The sequence below is a fragment of the Augochlora pura genome, chromosome 7, assembly GCF_028453695.1.
Source record: "Augochlora pura isolate Apur16 chromosome 7, APUR_v2.2.1, whole genome shotgun sequence".
Taxonomy (NCBI): Eukaryota; Metazoa; Arthropoda; class Insecta; order Hymenoptera; family Halictidae; genus Augochlora; species Augochlora pura.
The window spans coordinates 832,511-851,068 of record NC_135778.1 but is presented as its reverse complement, the minus strand read 5'-3'; the positions used below and the strand labels follow the sequence as shown (position 1 = coordinate 851,068).

General features: G+C 40.5%; 1 protein-coding gene across 7 annotated transcripts in view; it reads left to right on the top strand.

Moving 5' to 3' along the window:
- LOC144473128 (uncharacterized) overlaps positions 1 to 18,558 on the top strand; it is a 56,100-nt gene that overhangs the window by 20,886 nt on the left and 16,656 nt on the right. For all 7 annotated transcript variants that reach the window (XR_013494499.1, XR_013494498.1, XM_078186738.1 and 4 more), the window contains 21 exons: positions 2,880 to 3,002; positions 3,523 to 3,701; positions 4,062 to 4,309; positions 5,529 to 5,785; positions 5,922 to 6,113; positions 6,213 to 6,395; positions 6,508 to 7,116; positions 7,376 to 7,534; positions 7,641 to 7,824; positions 7,883 to 8,010; positions 8,158 to 8,604; positions 8,693 to 9,059; positions 9,144 to 9,589; positions 9,727 to 10,126; positions 10,258 to 10,560; positions 11,298 to 11,464; positions 11,894 to 12,178; positions 12,515 to 12,695; positions 12,908 to 13,128; positions 13,730 to 14,014; positions 15,806 to 15,980. Coding sequence is in view for 5 of the 7 variants with exons in the window: in XM_078186738.1 (XP_078042864.1) it covers positions 2,880 to 3,002; positions 3,523 to 3,701; positions 4,062 to 4,309; positions 5,529 to 5,785; positions 5,922 to 6,113; positions 6,213 to 6,395; positions 6,508 to 7,116; positions 7,376 to 7,534; positions 7,641 to 7,824; positions 7,883 to 8,010; positions 8,158 to 8,604; positions 8,693 to 9,059; positions 9,144 to 9,589; positions 9,727 to 10,126; positions 10,258 to 10,560; positions 11,298 to 11,464; positions 11,894 to 12,178; positions 12,515 to 12,695; positions 12,908 to 13,128; positions 13,730 to 14,014; positions 15,806 to 15,980 (5,539 nt within the window). In the remaining 2 variants the exon portion in view is untranslated. The remainder of the gene's footprint in view (positions 1 to 2,879; positions 3,003 to 3,522; positions 3,702 to 4,061; positions 4,310 to 5,528; positions 5,786 to 5,921; positions 6,114 to 6,212; positions 6,396 to 6,507; positions 7,117 to 7,375; positions 7,535 to 7,640; positions 7,825 to 7,882; positions 8,011 to 8,157; positions 8,605 to 8,692; positions 9,060 to 9,143; positions 9,590 to 9,726; positions 10,127 to 10,257; positions 10,561 to 11,297; positions 11,465 to 11,893; positions 12,179 to 12,514; positions 12,696 to 12,907; positions 13,129 to 13,729; positions 14,015 to 15,805; positions 15,981 to 18,558) is intronic.

The window sequence follows — 18,558 nt, the reverse complement described above, 5'->3', positions numbered from 1 at the left end:
ATAACGTTTATTTTGCGAGAAGATCCCCATTGTCCGGCGACGAGAACGAGAATTAATATATTTTGAAACAGTGAGAAGGTGAAAAGAATATATTATGCAAATTGAAATATGTCAAGTTATGTCAGGTTAATATAACCTAAAAAAAAGGTTATGTCTAGATTGATTGTAAGAAACAAGAACTGCGCGTGCATTCATGCGGAATAACTTACCGAAGGTCCAGCAAATGAAAGGATCGTCCCGTGGCACGCGCATCGTTCGCCAGCAACAAGTTCTTGCGCCGGCTAAAACGCGAACAGAATTATCCGGTAGCCGTCGATAACGACACTTCTTCTTACAGGTTTCCACGCGGGGCTCGTGCCATTGTGTTCGACCATCGATCATTTCCTGATCGAACGAGATTCGTCCGTTAACCCGACGACGTGTTTACACGGCTGCGAACCCGCCTGCTGCTATTTTCAGGAGCAGAAACGCGGAAATTAACGATCGCCCCAAACCTTCGCAGACATAATCGATCCTTCTGTGCGTGATATTTCGGCGTCGCTCGATAAACAAACGGTGTTCGCTTACGTTTCGACTCGACTCGACGCGATTCCGGAGATTCCGGGGTCGGAGAATATTTGTTACACCTTTCCTAGGATCGAATATTTCGATTTTATAAAATACGACAGCTAGAAAGTTACTCGTGTTACGAGCCTGTGGTCGGTTACTGTGTTATGCAAATGACGTTTGAAAAAGTTCTCGCGCAAAGAAGAATTGCCAGGGAACTCGATACGTCTGCCTGCAGTTTTCTTATTAATTCTTCGACACACTGCGAAGCGTCGAACTAACTTTTACTGCTGTTTTAAATGGACAAATATTTTACGGTTTCTCTTCTCATGGTTACCGAAATTATAGAAATGTTTCTGTGATCACTACTTTGACAATTTTCTTTATTCAAGAATAAATATATAGTAGTGTAGTGTACCAGTATTATAATTATTACCAGTAGTATAACCTTTATTAATTATACGCTGTTAGCATATGAAATTCATTATACAAACCGTGGGGACATAGAAAGCGGTTGGTTTATTAATACAATCATTTCTTCGTTTTCGTATTAAATCGCACGCGGAAGTAACGCTTTCGAAAGTGAAAATAGTTACATAGTAGATCGATAATAGTAATGAAACTAGTCTCGCGAAATAGTAATTACTTGAAATGATACCTAGTCGCGCGCCACCACTTAACTTCGCAGTTCCTCAAACATGTTCGAACGAGAGAACTTGTCGCGTGAAATTGCATAAGTAACATTGGCTATTTAATTTTTTGTAAATGGCAACAATTATCCGCAATACTGTTCGAATAATTTTACAATCTGTATTCGAATAACTTGCTCGTAATATAAGGAATTATGCTAATGATTTGTTCGAATAATAATGCGATTAAGGATCATGATGTGAATAAGTTATTCGAATTAAGATTGTGAAATTATTCGAATCATAATGCGAATAATTATGCTAGCAACTATTGAAGAATTATTTAACTAATAATGGGAACAATTTTTCGAATAAAAAATTACACGAATTAATAGATGGAACAATTTAGAAATTAACTAATCGACCGAAAAGAATTCGTTCGAATAATGAAAATATTGCTTCGAAGACACAATTACGTTAGGGTAACGTTATATATATATATAACTCGAACTATGCTGAAATTAGATCGCAGAGTTGTTTCAATCAACAATTAATAGAACCCTGTCAAAGGAAACGGAGCCGCAGGATGCTGTATCGACTTGCCCTAAATAGATCGCAGAGGGAGCTTCGACAGGCGCATTCCAGCGTCATGTTAGGCCGATGCTGTCCGCGATCTGAATAAAATTCTCGTTCCGATGTTACGGCCAGGTTTGATGATCGCTCCGTTTTTAGATGATTGCGTATGATTCCGTAAAAGGTAACAGAGAGTCGTTTTCTACTGCGCGTCGGTGGTACGATCATTGCCTTTTACAAGTCGGCGACAGAAGATTGCCGGTAAATATTAGGTTATGCTCTATGGAGTTGCCAGCTCTTTTCCAGGTAGCCAATGGATACGATACACTTTCGGGACGATCGGCTCGATTTTATGAGAATGTTGCATTATATATTCCAACAACCAAGTTGAATCAGATTTTCATTCTGGACACGTTTTATTGGATAAATTATTGTTGGAATGAAACGCTCGTATGTCGATTAACTGATTTAAGTGCTCGTTACTTTTAAGCCTAACTAGTTCATAAGGCTGCCTTACTTATTCGTATGTCTGTTGATATATGTATTAATTACAATTGTATTTATACTATATTAATAATAGTTATATTTATCTTATACAGGGTGTCCCAAAATTATGTTAGCAAAAATACAATTCGTGGCTTTGTTTGCGAGTTATTTAAGAAAAGTAGTGGCCAATCAGATGCAAACTCGTCCGATGCTAGCCGGCCTAGGCAACTATTGGACGAAGCCTAATTCTGTTGTTTGACTAGGTCGCCTCGTGCCAGCCGAGCTCGTCTCTCATTGGCCACAGTGTCTTTTTAGTAAAAGAAGTCACGGATTGAATTTTTGCAAAGGTTATGCCAACTTGAAATTACCTCAAAAACTCCTTTGTTTTCCAATTGCGAGTGACTTTTAGGACACCCTCTATATGTAATTTGATCGTTGTATGGGTTATTCATTTTACAGCCGAATTAGCGTTACTATCACGAATGTTCGACTGCGCTAATCTCGTTGTTAATTATGTCTTTATTTTAGCGAATAAAGTACTGTTACATCGAGTAAATAAGGAATTATATGAAAATGATAATGACATAAAAATAAATTATGAGGTACATACATGGAATTTGACGTTTTCGTTGTTGCCTCTTGCAGAGCGGGGAATGGCTCAGGCTGAAGGTGTTGGAGGTACAGCCGGAATTAACGAAGCTCGGCTCCTCGGTCGAAGAAGCTACCGAGCTTTCGAGCGCACACGACGAAGTTCTGCTTCGATTACAGGTAAACTAATGACTATGCTAATCTGTACTACACTAAACAGGTGTCCGTGTCTCTCGATATCTGATCGTGCCAACACATCTGGCCAGTAGGCGTTCTATTTATTCATTTATTCCACATTTTCAGCATACTTCTTGTCAGACATTCGATTCAATTTACTTGATTAGAAATTGACTAAAAAGAATTGATCATTTTTCCTTATTTTAGAACGTGCCAGAACGCCGAAGAAACTGCGAAAACCAGTTGGAAACTTTTATTTTTCTAGAACATAGCTTTTAATAAACAAACCACGGATTTAACGCGTTTATTGCAAAAATGAGTAGGCGTAATTTAAAGCGTTACGAATATTAAAATAAACTAAAAATATTCTTTTACATAAACCCACTTTCAAGCTTTAACTTACAACAATAGAGAAAAATCAGAAGAAATGTTAAATTGTGAAAAATGTCATTCGCGAAACAACAGATGTTCTGGGGATAGAAAAATTAAATATTTAATCCGAATCGTTTGTTTCCGTAATAAGAGCAAACAGAGCCCGGTGGAGGAGCTGCTCCGGCAGGCTGATCAGTTGATTTCGAACCAAAGGCCACGAGCGGAAGTGTACGCCGCGATGGCGGAAACTTTGGGCCAGGCTTGGCACGACGTGAACGAGCTCTTAGAGCGCCGCAAGCAGATTCTCGACTGCAACGTATTGTTCCAGTGGTACGTGTTAGAATAACATTTTGCACGCAGTTCCACAGAATAGTTAATTCGCTAACAGTTGATCCACGAGGATCTAAATATGTCTTGAAACTGAAGGATTTCGACTAGCATTACGGATCGTATTACGACTTGAATTACCGTTTAGGGCATCGTTATTGCAAGAGATATTTAGGTTAGTTTAGACGAACCACTCTGTGCAACAATGATAAGGTTTAGCATGAAGTTGTCCGGTACAAATAATCTGCGGAGGTAGCTAGTGAGAAAAAGGAATTACTTTTCCGAAAATTCAATAAAAAGACTCGACGACATACATTGATAATATTATTTGGATTACCGTCGATGATAATGCGTATTTTGCAGTCGCGCGGAGGAGTGTCGCGAAAGCATGAGGGCCCTCGAGATGACGTGCAACGATACGCTGCTGCCGATCGAGATCGAGGCCGTGAAGAACTTCCTGTCGAAGATCCACGATCTACGGAAGAACATGCTGGAGGCGCTGATGGGCGCGCTGCAGGAGGGAAAGAGTTTGTTGGACAGACTGAAAGAAATCGCGAACGAGGGCACATTAGATTCCAGACCGGACAGAATTAAACTGGAAGCCGATCATGGTGAGCGGTTGCAATTAATGTTTCCGCCGGGGAAAATAATCATTATCGATATTTCTATACAGGACATGTATATGTATTTTTCATCGCGACCATTCCCTTTCGCTTTTATTTGATCGATGACATAAGTTGACGTGTGCCTTTCGCGCGCCGACACCTTCCACCGTGACACGCAAAACGACAGACGGACCTCTATAATTACAATGAAACGCCTCGGCGACGATGAGTCCCGTTTCTCGATTCCTTGAAACATGCTTGCTGGAAGGATATTGGTAAATTGATACGAATTGACGTCTTTCGATGAATACGACAATAGTAAAATGGTTTGCACGAGAAATGCTTTAATGGCAAGGTTATGAAATAAATTAATTAGTAATAATACTATTCAATTGTAACATGCATAAACAGTTGAATATTTTAACAACAGAATGCATTAATAGTACAATACTTTAATTTTTAAACAATGGAATGTTTAAACAATGAAATCTAATAGCGGAAAGCAGATGAATGTCGCGTAACACTTCGCATCAATTCACGAACGCGTCCAAGGAAATTAAAGAAACTAGTTTCTCGTCTTCGGGAAATAAAATTTTGTTTATAAACGTGCGGGCACGCGAAGAATGTTAATTCACAGAGAAAGCGTGTATAATCCGCGGCAAATAGTTCTTCGAAGTTGAAATTACGTTTCTTCGTTGCAGTGGGAAAGTCGAGAACGTTTAAAGAGGAATTTGACGGGTTAAACGGATGTATCGTGCAGTGACACCATAGTAAATCATGCTAAAGTGAAATTTCCAACAAAGATTAATAGGTCTCTCGCTGTATTCATAACCGAACAAATTACTCGCGAGAGAAGTAACGGTTGACATTAAAAATTTCAAATTGATTTAGTTAACAACGAAATAAATAAATAAATAAATAAATACGAAGAAAAGTAATATAACAATGTTATTGTTATAGCAGAGTCAAAAAATAGTAATAATATATTATTAATATATATTATTATTATAACAATATGAATTATTATAATAACTATTATAACAAGAATTATTTTACGATTATTCCATTTAAAGAATTAATTAAGTCACCCTTCTGAAAAATGCAAGTTTGAACAATTTCAATATGGAATAAAAAGCAATATTTTGCATTTTGTTCGATTATTTATCTAATTGCGTTTATTTATGATTTCTCTCTGACAATGCGGTTTTCGTTGACTTCTGTTTAGCCGTGATAAAAGTCGAAAGATGGTTAGAGGAGCTCCACGACCGAAGACAATTGATCGAAACGTCATTTCGTAGTCGAAAGACTCAATTGGAGCAATGCCTGGCTCTTGCTCTGCTAGCCACCGACCTACGTGATCTCGAGGAGATCTTGAACGACAGAATCGCCGCCCTATCGAGCAGCTGCGACCAACTCGGCGATTCCGCGTCCAGCGCGGAATTGCTTCTCTTCGAATTGAAAAAGCTGCAGAGTAAAGCCAAGGTAATTCCAAAGCGTTATTAGTATTTTCACTGTTTGTTATAAATACTTATAAAATTATCTTACTTTAATAATACAGTATTAAATCGATCATCTTCTTTCGCAGACTAGTTTTTGATAATCAGTATGAAAATTACAGGAATTTCAAGACAGATCGATCAAGATAACGAAGTCGACCGAACGATTAGTGTCATCGGGACACTTTGCCGGCGAACAGGCGACGGAACAAGCTTATGCCATTCTCGGCGCCGCGGCTGATTATGTTAACGACTTAGACCAGTACGAATCGCTGTTGAACAGGGCTATAACGTTTTTCGATTCCGCGCGATCGGTAAGTATTTTCGAAAGAAAGCATTTATATTTAGTATTTTTTCTGATTTCCGCGTTAATTATTGAAATTGATGAATAATATTCGATATCCCTTACTTAGGCTATTACGAAACTGGATCAGCTTGAAATCCAGCTGGTGACAACGGAGCATCCGCCATACTCTTTACGGTTAGCTCGGTTCCATGCACAAACAGTGGCCACCATAGAAGATGTCACCTCGAAGCCATTGACGGAAGGCTACGCTCTCCTCGATGTCACAGGGCGAGGGGCGCCTGGTGCCGAGGTCAGTTATCACCTTTATTTAATACTGTATATATAAAAGTATTTAATTTAATTTTAATTAAACGAACATAGTGAAATTAACGAATGTTGTTGATAAAATAACTTTCGATTAGGGCGTGAAACGCATGGTGGAGGAGTTGGAGAACCGGAAAATCCGTTTGTTGGAGCGTTGCACGGCTCACGAGAAGGAGAACCTCGAGATATCGAGGATCATAAACGCGTTCCTGGACAAACACGACGAGCTGCGGAAATGGCTGATGAGCATCCCCGAGGCTTTCCTCCAGGGTCACCAGGACATGGGCAGCGACGTTGCGATGGCGAAGGATTTCTGCCGGCTGCACCGTCAGCTGCTGAACGACGTCGAGCAGAGGACCGAGGAAGTCGAGCGTCTCGAGTTCGAGATCAATCCGATTGCCGATCGATTGGAGGAGCTGCAGAAGATGGAGCTGGAATCGAAAGCTGCGGAGCTGTTGAACCTTTGGAACCGGACGAGAAATTTACTTGCCAAAAGAATCGAATTGGGAAGTATCTACTTGCAGTTTCATTTGGACGTCGACGAGTTAACGAGGGAAATCGAATCGATCGAGAGCGAGCTGACGAGACCCGCTGACATTTTGGACGCGGTGAAAGTCGACGAGCTTCAGAGACGATGGAACGATCTCCAGTCCCTTTACCTCAGACTCACCGGAAACGGGAAAGCGTTCTTGGACACCGCTGTCAAGGTCAGCTTGTTCACCCCTCCGGAACAACGTAATCTTTCCCGGTTTCCTCTTGTCAGGCCTCTCGGCTGAGATTCGCTTCGATAAAAGTTCTATCATTTTTTATTAAACACATGCATTGCCGAGAAAAAAATTGTTTTCTTCAAAATCAATTTTTAAATTTCAAAATCATGATTTTTTAACGCAATCATATTTTTTTATATTCTTATAGATAGGCTCGAAGTAAATGTCATATTTTTACTGATTACAATCTGTTTCTCAGATCGACGACCCTTACCTGGACGTACACAGGGCCTGTTTGTGCGTGCAAACACTCTTGGATAGGTTCGCGAACAAACAGTTGCAGTTGAAGAGAATCACCAGCGAGATTTTGATCGAGAAACGTATCGAGTACGAGCGACGAATCGAAGAAAGTACAAAGGTTAGGGGATGTGCACGCTTACTCGGAAGTGTATAACTAATAATTGTTTCATTAATATCCACAAATATTTGAGTTCGTAACAAGCGTTTCTCGTTCGTCCGTACAGACGTTGGAGACAGTCGTCAAATACAGCGAGCAACTGTACCCGATAATAAGGACGCTGTCCTCCGAAGCATCGATCATTCTTCAGGATCTACAAAACACGAAAGCACGTGTCCCCTCCGAATTGATCAAATCTGCCAACGAGTTGGATTGTAGAATCACGAGCATGATGTCGTTGGGCCAGAAAGGTAACTGATCGAATCGACGATAATTGGCGTTGCGTAACGATTGGAAATTGTCCTACAGGCGAGAGTCAAATCGCTGAAGGGATACTGAAGAGACTCGAGCAGATGCAAGAAAATATACGTGCCACGGCTAGGAGTTATGACACTCTGTTGGATTTAATGATTAGCGTGTGCCAGAACATGGACGAGGTAAGATGTCGCACTGCTGTCTTAATTGTTACGCGTAGCTATTAAATATTCATTCAAAATTTAAATTACCGCCCAATACAAATTTCTTGGAAACTATCGTGGAAAAATTCAGAAATAATTTTTATATTATTTACTTTTATAATCAAGGTAAAACACGACATCGATCAATTGAAGCTTCAGGCAGAGCGAGCGATGTCCTTAAAGAGCATAATTGAGGTGGAAAACATCTCCAGCGAGCTGACCGCGAGAAGAAAATATATTAACGACAGATTAAGTTATCTAAACGGCAATATGCAAGAGGTGATCAATCGAATCCGGCAACAGGAGCCACCGGAAGCCGGTGTCCAGGATATCGAGAAATTAGAACGCGCCATGCTGTCGATTGGTTTTGATTTCACGAACTGCGAGCATCAGATTGAGAAGATCGAGGAGCATCGACGAACCCGTGTCTTGGTCGAGGACTTGGAAAGGATTCATAACGAACTACGCGATCTGAACGAACACCTGAAGAACGTGGAAGCTAGGATCGGAGAGAATCTACAAGCTACTAAAGCTGTCGCTTCTTCGTTCGTGCAGTTTGAGAAAACTGTCTTGGTAAGTATTTATAAAATCATAGAATTTGATAAATTAATTTTGGTCCCGACAATGTCTCGTTATTTAAGATCCTTACGCTTGTTCGTAGATTCTGGAAGAGAAAATCGAGACATTTGTGAGAACAACAGAGGAATCGATGACGCTTCTGACACCAGAAATTGCGAACGACATTTCTTCGTTGAGAGAACGATGGAGGAACTTCAAGGCGAGAGTCGACGAGACGAAGAGACGGATGAACTTGTGCGAGGAGTACTTCGTTCTGCTGGAAGAAGCCAAAGAGTGGAATAGAACTGGCAGCAAACTGTTGATGGTGATCGCAAGAAAAGCAACCACGGTGAAAACGCCGAGCGATGTTATGGACCTTATCCAGGAAATGGAGAACTATGTGAAACCCGGCGAAGAGATACAGGAGCAGAGGATCGAGAAATTAAAAGGACTGTCGACTGTTATATTCGGTAAATAAATCTACGATGCCTGGCGGTGTAATTAATTATATTAATTGTCTAGATATTCAGTAACTGTTCGAATGTTACCTACAGGAACAGACAGGCTGCCCCAATTCAGCGAAGTAATACTCGAGAACCGTCAAATGCTTGACTCGTTCTCCGTGGTCTCCTCCGAGTTGCAAACATTGATGGAAAATCTGCGTAACGCGGAGGACATACGCGAGAAGCTGCGGATAGAGAAGCAAGAAACGGACGAGAAGCTGCAAGCTGCCAAAGTTGAAATGGCCGCGGCGACCGCCGCTAGAGAAGAGGCTGAGAACGCGAGAAAGATCGCGGAGAAGCTTGCGGCCGAAACGTTGCACAAAGCGACCGCAGAAGCGAACAAGTTGAAGGAGGAAAGGGAGGCGCAAACAATCTCGACCGCGCCATTGTGTTCCGTGTCGGCGCAGACCGAGCGACTTGAGACTACCGATGAAAGCTTTGTCCAGCAAACGGTGACTTCTGCCGTCACCACTAAAGAGATACATATTTTGCAGAAGGTAATACTTTTGTCTTAGTATTAAAAAAAAATCTTAAAATACGAAAGAGATTATACTTTAAGCAGAATTACATTAAAAGTACAAAGAATAAATTGTAGATTTTTGATAAAATCACGGCTCGTTGATCTTAATTTCAGATGGAAATTGAGAAAAAGATTCCAGCATTTTCGCGCGAAGCAAGTCCAGCGAAGAAAACCGTCACCGAAGAATCGCGAGACAGATTTTACGAGACGATGCAAGTAGACAGCGTACCTCCATTGGCTCCAGAGTTCACAGTCCCCCTAAACGACACAACCGTGCAAGAGGGTGAGAAATTCACGTTCCAGTGCAACCTCGTTGGCCATCCTCTGCCGGAAGTGGTCTGGTACAAGGACGGAATTTCGATTCTAAACAACCCCGATTATCTGACGACTTACGTCCAAGGCCTTTGTACATTAACGATTGAAGAAACCTTCGCCGAGGATTCTGCTAAATACACTTGCAGAGCGTTTAATATCGCCGGCTCTGCGGAAACTGCTGCCACGTTGACTGTCAAAGGTGAGACTCCAGTCTTTGGATATCAACTTGAGAGCTGCGCATCTTGTTAACATAATGATAGATACATATACCCCTGTAAATAATAGGAGATGAATAGCAGTTATTCGCATTGTTGCTCTTCCAATTTGTAGAAACAGCGCCGGAAGAGCAAGCGAGTCCGCCAGTTTTCGTGAAGGAATTGGCAGCATCGGTGGTAACGGAAGGCTCTTCGCTCCGAATGGACTGCACCGTCGAAGGGAATCCGCTGCCAACGGTGCAGTGGTACAAGAACGACACGAACATCGACAATTCCCCGGACTATATAATCACGTACAACAACGGCGAGGCCGTGTTAAAGTTCGAAGAAGTGTTTCTCGAGGACAAGGCTACGTACACGTGCAAAGCGGCGAACCGTCTGGGCCACGCTTCCACTTCGGCTTTTCTCGATGTGCAGAGTGAGAGTTTTATTTTGATTTCTTTATGCAAACGTAAATCCCGTGTACCACGGTTCATTGATAAGTGTATAATATTATATATTTACTATATCGTATTATATATAATATACCAAATATTCTGTATGGCATGTAATACGTGATGTGTAAATACAAAGTGTAGGATACAATGTATATTCATATTTTTGACACGTATCCTGGTCACAAGCTGTCGGATACTTACAATCAATTAACAGATTTCACTGGACTGATTATTATTAATTGAAACTTTTGTAAATAATGGAGATTGCAAATTAATTTTGCTTTACGCTTTCGATACTTTAATGAACCGTTTTTATTGCATGACTAGTATAAATATTAATGTACATTGTAAGTCATTTTTAACAAGTCTGTTTTCCTGTATTAATTACGCTTCTTTAATTTAGGGCTTACTGGCAGTTTTTATTCCTGTTCTTGGAATACATTTTTATAATAATTTTACAGGAAACTCTCAGCTTTTGTGTTTCATTGATGCCGCAACTTTTTAACAGTATAAATTGTGTTCTATAGTAATACATAGTAATGCTATATTAAAATGTACAGTAATATTGTCTTAAAATGCATAGTAATACTATCTTAAAATGTATAACGATACCGCAGCAATGTAGTTAGTTTACAATTTGCTTTGATTTTCAAAAAGACTATTTTTCCTTATGCACTAACTACGCCAGTACCAGAAAATATTCTTTGATCAATTCCAGGTCCAGAAAGCAACATGGAGAAACCGCGTTTCGTGACACCTTTGTCGAATGCGATGGGCAGAGCTGGCCAGAGAGTGAAACTCGAATGCAAGGCGACAGGCAATCCGCTGCCGACGTTGACTTGGTATCACGATGGAAGACCGGTTGAAGAAACCATGAATATAAAGGTAAAAATTTAGATCACTTATTACGAATTTTCTTGGCAACTGAACAACTCTTGATAATTTACATTTCTATGTTAATTGGGAAATTATAAAAGGACCGGAGTTTGTCTGGCTAGATCCGTTTAATTCTGGCAACGATTTGACTCGATTTCGGGATATTTCCGACCCGATCCTACCTTTCCGGGCATTCTGCCGATAAAACGGCGGACGAAAACCGACGACGAGCCGAGAGCGACGTGTCCCCGAAGAAAACAACGTTTCCTCGTCTCCTCTCACTTCCACGATTCCTCGGTTGAGCCTTTCGCGAGCATCCCCCGATATTTTTAGCGACTTGCACGCGTCGAATTCGAAATAGAGCAACGTGCCGGCGACGAAGGAAAAGGAAGTACTGGAATCGAGCGCGCTCAGGGTGTCGCGATCCGTTTGCTTCAGATACAAGCGGACGGTGGCCAGGCGAGCCTGATCATCGCGGAGGCGTTCGCGAAAGATGCCGGGTGCTATATGGTCACCGCGAGGAACGACGCCGGCGAAGCCACGGTCACGTGTAACGTATCGGTGAAAGGACGACTACCTCAGGAAACCAGCGACTCGGAGCTGGCCTGCAGCGACATGGAGCCTGTCGTGCCCAAGATCCAGATGCCCCTCAAGGACCTCAAGGCCCAGGAGGGCAGGTCCGTTCGTCTCGACTGCGTCATCGTCGGTCAGCCTGAACCGGAAGTAAGTATACCTGGAACCGAAAACTGACTACGAACTCTCAATGGCTCTCAATCATTTTTTCAATGTCTTTCGATTTTTCTCTTCATCGACTACATTCTAATACCGGGCTATTCGACCCTTAATGCGTAATAATTTTCATATCTAAGATGACATGATTGAGATAATATTTTCCAATAGATCAGAAATTTATTACATTATCCAGAATAATTCTATGTAATATTAATAAGATATTTGTTTAACATTAGACGAGGCCTTGTTATTTATGTTTATTAACATCATTGATACTGTTTTCCGGCGGAAGTAATTACCTACGTGTTGCTAAATCTGTTGTTACAGGTGATCTGGTACCACGACGATCGACCGGTGAAGGAGTCCGCCGATTTCCAGCTGCTGTTCCAGGGCGACAAGTGCTCGTTGGTGATCCACGAAGCGTTCCTGGACGACGCTGGTGTCTACAAAGTAGTCGCCATTAATTCTGGCGGCGAAGCATCTAGTCAGTGCACCTTAACAGTAACACGTGAGTACCAGAAATCGATAATAATTTAAAAATATCGCGTTTCTTTTATCTGATAATCATCGGTCAATAAATCTCGGATCTGATATATATAATAATATTATAACAATAATATAATTTAATTATACGTTCTCTATGCAATAGTGTAGCATATTAACTGTTATCGTATTTGCAACTTGTCTTTATAAAATATTTGGAAACGTTTATATGTTTAGCGGTTTCCGTTCCGGACAAGTTGGAGAAAGCGCAACCGGAACCGGAACCCGAAGAAACGCTCGTCGCCGGTTCGCCGCCGAAATTTGTGAAGCTGCCGACGGATTCGTTGGTCGCCGAAGGCGAGAACGCCATCTTCGACTGCGCGGTGATTGGAGAACCGAAACCGGAACTCAAATGGTTCTCCGACAGTGGCGAGATCACAGGAAGCGACAGAATTTTGGTAATCGCCTACACATAAGTTACCATGAAATACGAAACGCATTTTTTAAATCTTCATTATAAGCTCAGATGATAAATCGAAGATACGACAGTTCTGTTACATTTTTTTATTTCAAGTATTAGTAAAATTGAAAAAATATTTCAGTAATTGTACAGTGAGGTAGCCGCTCTAACGTTTACAGAAAATTTTAAATCATTTAGAACAGTTTGAGGAAATAGAAAATGAAAATTACATTATTATTCAGTCACATTGTCTTTCAATCGTATTGTATCTGAATTATATTCGTAATTGTAAATCACATATTTAGCAATTGACTTAACTCAAAGCTTTCAATCATGTAACTGAGTTAAAACGTAATTGAATCGTTACGTAATTAAATTAGCACATTTAAATTACAATATAATTAACTTAGTACAATAAAATTACGATGCAATTAAATTAGCACGATTGAATTACAATGCAAAGGAATTAAGACAATTGTATTACAATGAATTAGCACAATTGAATTACAACGTAATTAAATTAGCAGAATTGAACTGCAATGTAATTGATCTAGCACGATTTAATTATAATGTAAGTGAATCGATCTCGCAATATCTAGATCGAACAAAAAGAAGATGGAACCGGCGTGCTACGATTTTTGTCTGTGATCCCCGAAGATCGTGGCAATTACACCGTGAAAGCTGTAAACGTTCACGGAAAAGCAAAGGCTTTTGCTAGGCTGGTTGTTAGATCGTTGGGAGATTTCCGAAGAAAAGAAGAATTCGTGCAAATGGAAGAGAAACTGATCGCCCCGACGTTCAAGGAACGGTTCGACGACAGGATCGTGCCGGAAGGTGTTTCCACGAAGTTCGAGTGCATCGTTGTTGGAAAACCATCGCCGAAGGTAAGCATCGACGATGAAAAATACCAATTTAATCATTACTTATTTATGTATTATTATTTACTCATTATTTATATATTTATTTATCATTATATTAATTTATTATTCATTAAAACAGAACCTGTCGATCATGTTTCGTTAACCGCTGCTCCTAATGACTAATAGTCACTTAGGCCTTGGGAATTAATTAGTGCCATCATTGTCATCGTTCTAAGCGGTGCTAATTCGAATACTGTTCGCAAACACTATCGGCTGAGTAACGTAGACGCATTCAGGAATGAAGAAAAGGATTATTTTTAAACGAGAGCGCTTCATGGTACCATCTCAAAGCAGATAATGGCAGCATTAATCAATTATTTTATTGGGCAAGCACTTGCTAAATACTAAAAACATCTCTAATGTAAGAATAATTATAGTTTGTAATCGAGCCAAGGAAATTCAATTAGAGCGTATAGCGCGAGGGATTAAACAATGTTTCACCGACATAGTTGTCATAAATTGTCTGCAATAATTGCAAGGTGCATAACCATATTCCACTGCATATTATAACTTTGAATCACCCGAGAATAATAGCATTAGAAAATAATGGCACTTCTAAAATAATGGTATTAGATTATTATCGCCTCTAAATTCTTCAAATAATTTTACTGTTGCGCATCCGATCAACCTACTTTCGTGACCAATGCACAAAATTTACAATCTATAGACACTGTTCTCGGATAATCAAGGTTCCATTCTATTTCGACTATTGCATAAATTGTAGTATAGAAGATTCAGCGTCCATCGATCGCGTTCGCAGCTCGTTATTATCCCCCGGGTAAACAAATTCGTCGATCGTAAATCTGCGGTCCCGCCTGTGGATAAATGCGATCGGCGAGAGGCAGCGGTCGCTCGAATCATGGCGCCGGATCAAGAGTCGTTTTTCGAAAGTGTCGCGACACGGGCCCGCGTGAAAGATAGGGGCGCGCGAAGTTGGCCAGCCTGTCAGGAGGTGGCCGACTGAGAGTAATTTCGTGGCTCCGGTTTATATTTAAACAGGAACAATGTACCTGATCTGGAAATTCGCGGTTACAGCCGCGCCGCGAGCCACGCCGCGCGCAACTTTCTGTGAGAATCCGGGACCAGGTACTGCACCTTCATCGCACCTGTGACTTCCTTGCCGCGTAATTACAAAAAATTGTGCGACGACACATCGATCGACAAATATTCCTTGCGATCTCGATTGAGATCTTGTGATAACTGCATCTCTCGGATCGAGTGAGAGAGACAAGAGTTCCAAGTGTAACGCAGGAATTTTTAGTGATCCGGAGGCTCGAAGAATTTCTGATGTTTATTTGAACATGCAGAATTTATTTTTATATCGGCGAGAATTCTTAGAAACGTATCCTTAGGGTGTCTGAAACCATTTTGAAAGCGATCTCACATTTTTAACAATAAATGTGAACTCCAAACTGGATTATCTATGCCAAAGTTTTTAATTATTCCATATTTTTAACGCGACACCTTTCCACGAATTTTTTCGCTATAAATATTAATTTATTATAATATTAATTTATAACTATGTGTTTAGCAAAAAATTAAAAATCATAATCTATGAACCTCCGAAGAAAGTACGACAACGATTAGTGCTTTGAAAAATTCCCGCTTCAAAGGGTTAATTTTAGAAACGAATCTTCCGATTATTCTGCTGTGCAGTTAAAAAACGCTGGGCGAATATGTCATTATTAATTTCATGGCAGATAATTAATCGAATTTAAAGAGTCTGATCAGCTGAATCGAACGCGTGCCTTTCAGATCCAATGGCTGTTTAACGATCGACCCGTCCATGGCAAGGATTTCTTGGTGTCGGTCAGCGGGGATCGGCAGGTGCTGACCATTCCGGAGACCGGAAGCACGCATGCCGGCACTATTTCCTGCGTGGCGGAGAACGCTGCTGGCAAAGCGATTTGCAGTGCTCGTCTAGAAATTGGTAAGTTTCTCACAAACGTCTGAAATAACTCGGAAACGTTTTCAAGTCGAATCCCTTTAAAAAATACTGTTTATGACCACCAGTATTATATTTTGCTTTCATATTTAAACATTTATACAGAATAAGAAAGCTTTCTGTTGCGATAAAAAATAACAGATTTCTTCCTCGTTGACATAAATGTGCACGCGTACATTGTCTTGTGCATAGTTATTTATCAGAGGCTTTATTCGAATTTTATTCTCTTAAAAATGTTTAATATTCGCTATTAAATAGCAACGCAAATTTAATCATTGATCTCGGTCTAGAAATAGTTAGTCCGCCTTGAAGCACCGATTTCAATTATGAATATCAATCTGCATATCGCGACTTTTACTAATCCAAACCTAAATTATTAACATCGTTAATTTGACTCGACCCTTGACACAAGGGCGTCGATTCAACCACCGAAGCTTTCTTTTTCGCTTCGACACGTCGTTCGAAATTCCCATAGTCCGTAGACGGTCCCGTCGTTCGAGAAGCTCTCCCGCGTCTATTCGCGTTGCGGCCGTTAAAATTCCAGGTGTTACGCGTCCACGGATCGCGGGAATCATATTTCGAGGCTACCGGTATCGTTCCGTCGATCTTTCGGTTCGACGACGATTTTTATTGCCCCGCGGTGTTGCGTTGAAATTCGTTTACGCGCGTTGCCAGAATATCGTCGTATCGGCCGCAACGGTGCCACGAGTTATTAATAAACGTACGGCCGTGCCGCATGGCGGCGCGGCGCGGCGACTTCATTCACGATGTAGCCGACGCATGGCCGTCGCGTCCGCTGCGACCACTGTCAATTTCGTTTTCGGTGAACGACGGGAAAGATGAGACACGATATTTCGACACCCGCGTGGTAGCTACATGTACACGACACCGCCTAACAGCACGACATTGCGACACGCTCGCTAAGCCGTGAAATTCGATACCGTCCTCCAACTACACAACCTCTTCGAAATCGCGACGTTTGATTGCCGGCCATCGAGAGCTCGTTCGAACGCGAACTACTCGCGAGCCAAATGTTTTCTCGTTTAGAAAACCAATCTGCCGGTGTCCCGATTCGTTTGAGTAATAGGATCATTTTGATCGATCGGTGGGTCACGTAGCAGAGAATTTTTTAAATCTCGTATTCTGTATTTTATTCCATTCATCTCTAAATGTTCTATATTTTGTTCTATTTATCTCCTAATATTCTATATTTTCTTCTATTTATCTCTAAATATTCTGTATGTTATTCTATTCATGCCAGTTCTCATTTTATTTATACAATCTATAAATAGTATTTATTGCTATCTCTCATTTTATGTATGCAATTTTCTGTTTTATTTTTGACATTAATCATCCTACTCGTCGGGGTTGCTTCTGAAAAATGTATCTAAACTGGAAGTTCATTTATGGGGAAACCAGACTAAAAGTCTCACTTATATGCTCCGCCATATATGTAAAGGGATTCCCAGTCTATTTACGACATTTCCTCGTGCTTAGCGTCTTTCTGAAAGACTCAGTTACTATTTCCAACTATCTTGGCAGAAAGTTTGTTATTCATCCTCGCGGACTCGCGTATTTTTGGGGATAAATTAATCGATGACTCCACCCTCGAGAAATATTCAATTGTCCGTAGCAGTCTTAATTTTTATATTATTATATAGCACTCCAAAATTTTTATAGTATTTTTACATTATTATATTGCAGTTGTAATTTTAATAGTATTTTTATATTAGTATATATCAGTCCTAATTTATATTACTGTATATACTTTATATATATTAATATAAATATTTTAAAAATCTTTAAATTAATTAAAATAAATTATAAAAATTAAATAACAAATTAAATGATTAAAATATTACTTCATTGATTTAATTTTATTATCTCCTCTTTAATGTTTCGCCTGGTCGAACAAACGGTCGAATATTAATATTCTAGATCGTGCATCGGTGTTAAAAATGTCACCGCGTTTCGGTTAATGAGTATCGTCGTCTCGAAGCGGCCGGTCCCTTTTGATACGGATTTAGTTTCGCCGGTTAAATGATATTCCCCGATCCATTACCGCGAACCCGGTGTTATATGGACGGGAGGGTCTTATTTTTAACCGGGAGCGACTAAACAAAACTCTTTTCTCTTCTTTCACCGGCAAAAAAGTCGCTTTTGAGTCACGACTAATATTAGGTCGGCGCACATGCCGCGGCAATTAAATCTGACGTTTCGAACGCCCACCTGTGCGTGCCTATATGTATATCTACACGTATGTATCAAGTGCAGGCGTAGCCGAGCAAAAACATTTATCCAACGATAGCGCGGCGAAGCATTAGCGGCAACCCGTTCTCTAACCTTCTATTCAACGATAAAAGCGACGAAAGTGTATTGAAATTTATTGTTCGACAAATACAAAAAATACCAAACTATTTTCTAATTATTTTTCATGGATATAAGCAGCGCGGTATCTTTAATGGTTCAAAAGTTCTAGCAGCTTCTGTCATCGAATTCTCTAAAGAGGAACACCGTGCAAGAGTTGCGGTTCAATTGGTGACACGTCCGATGTCAGGTTATG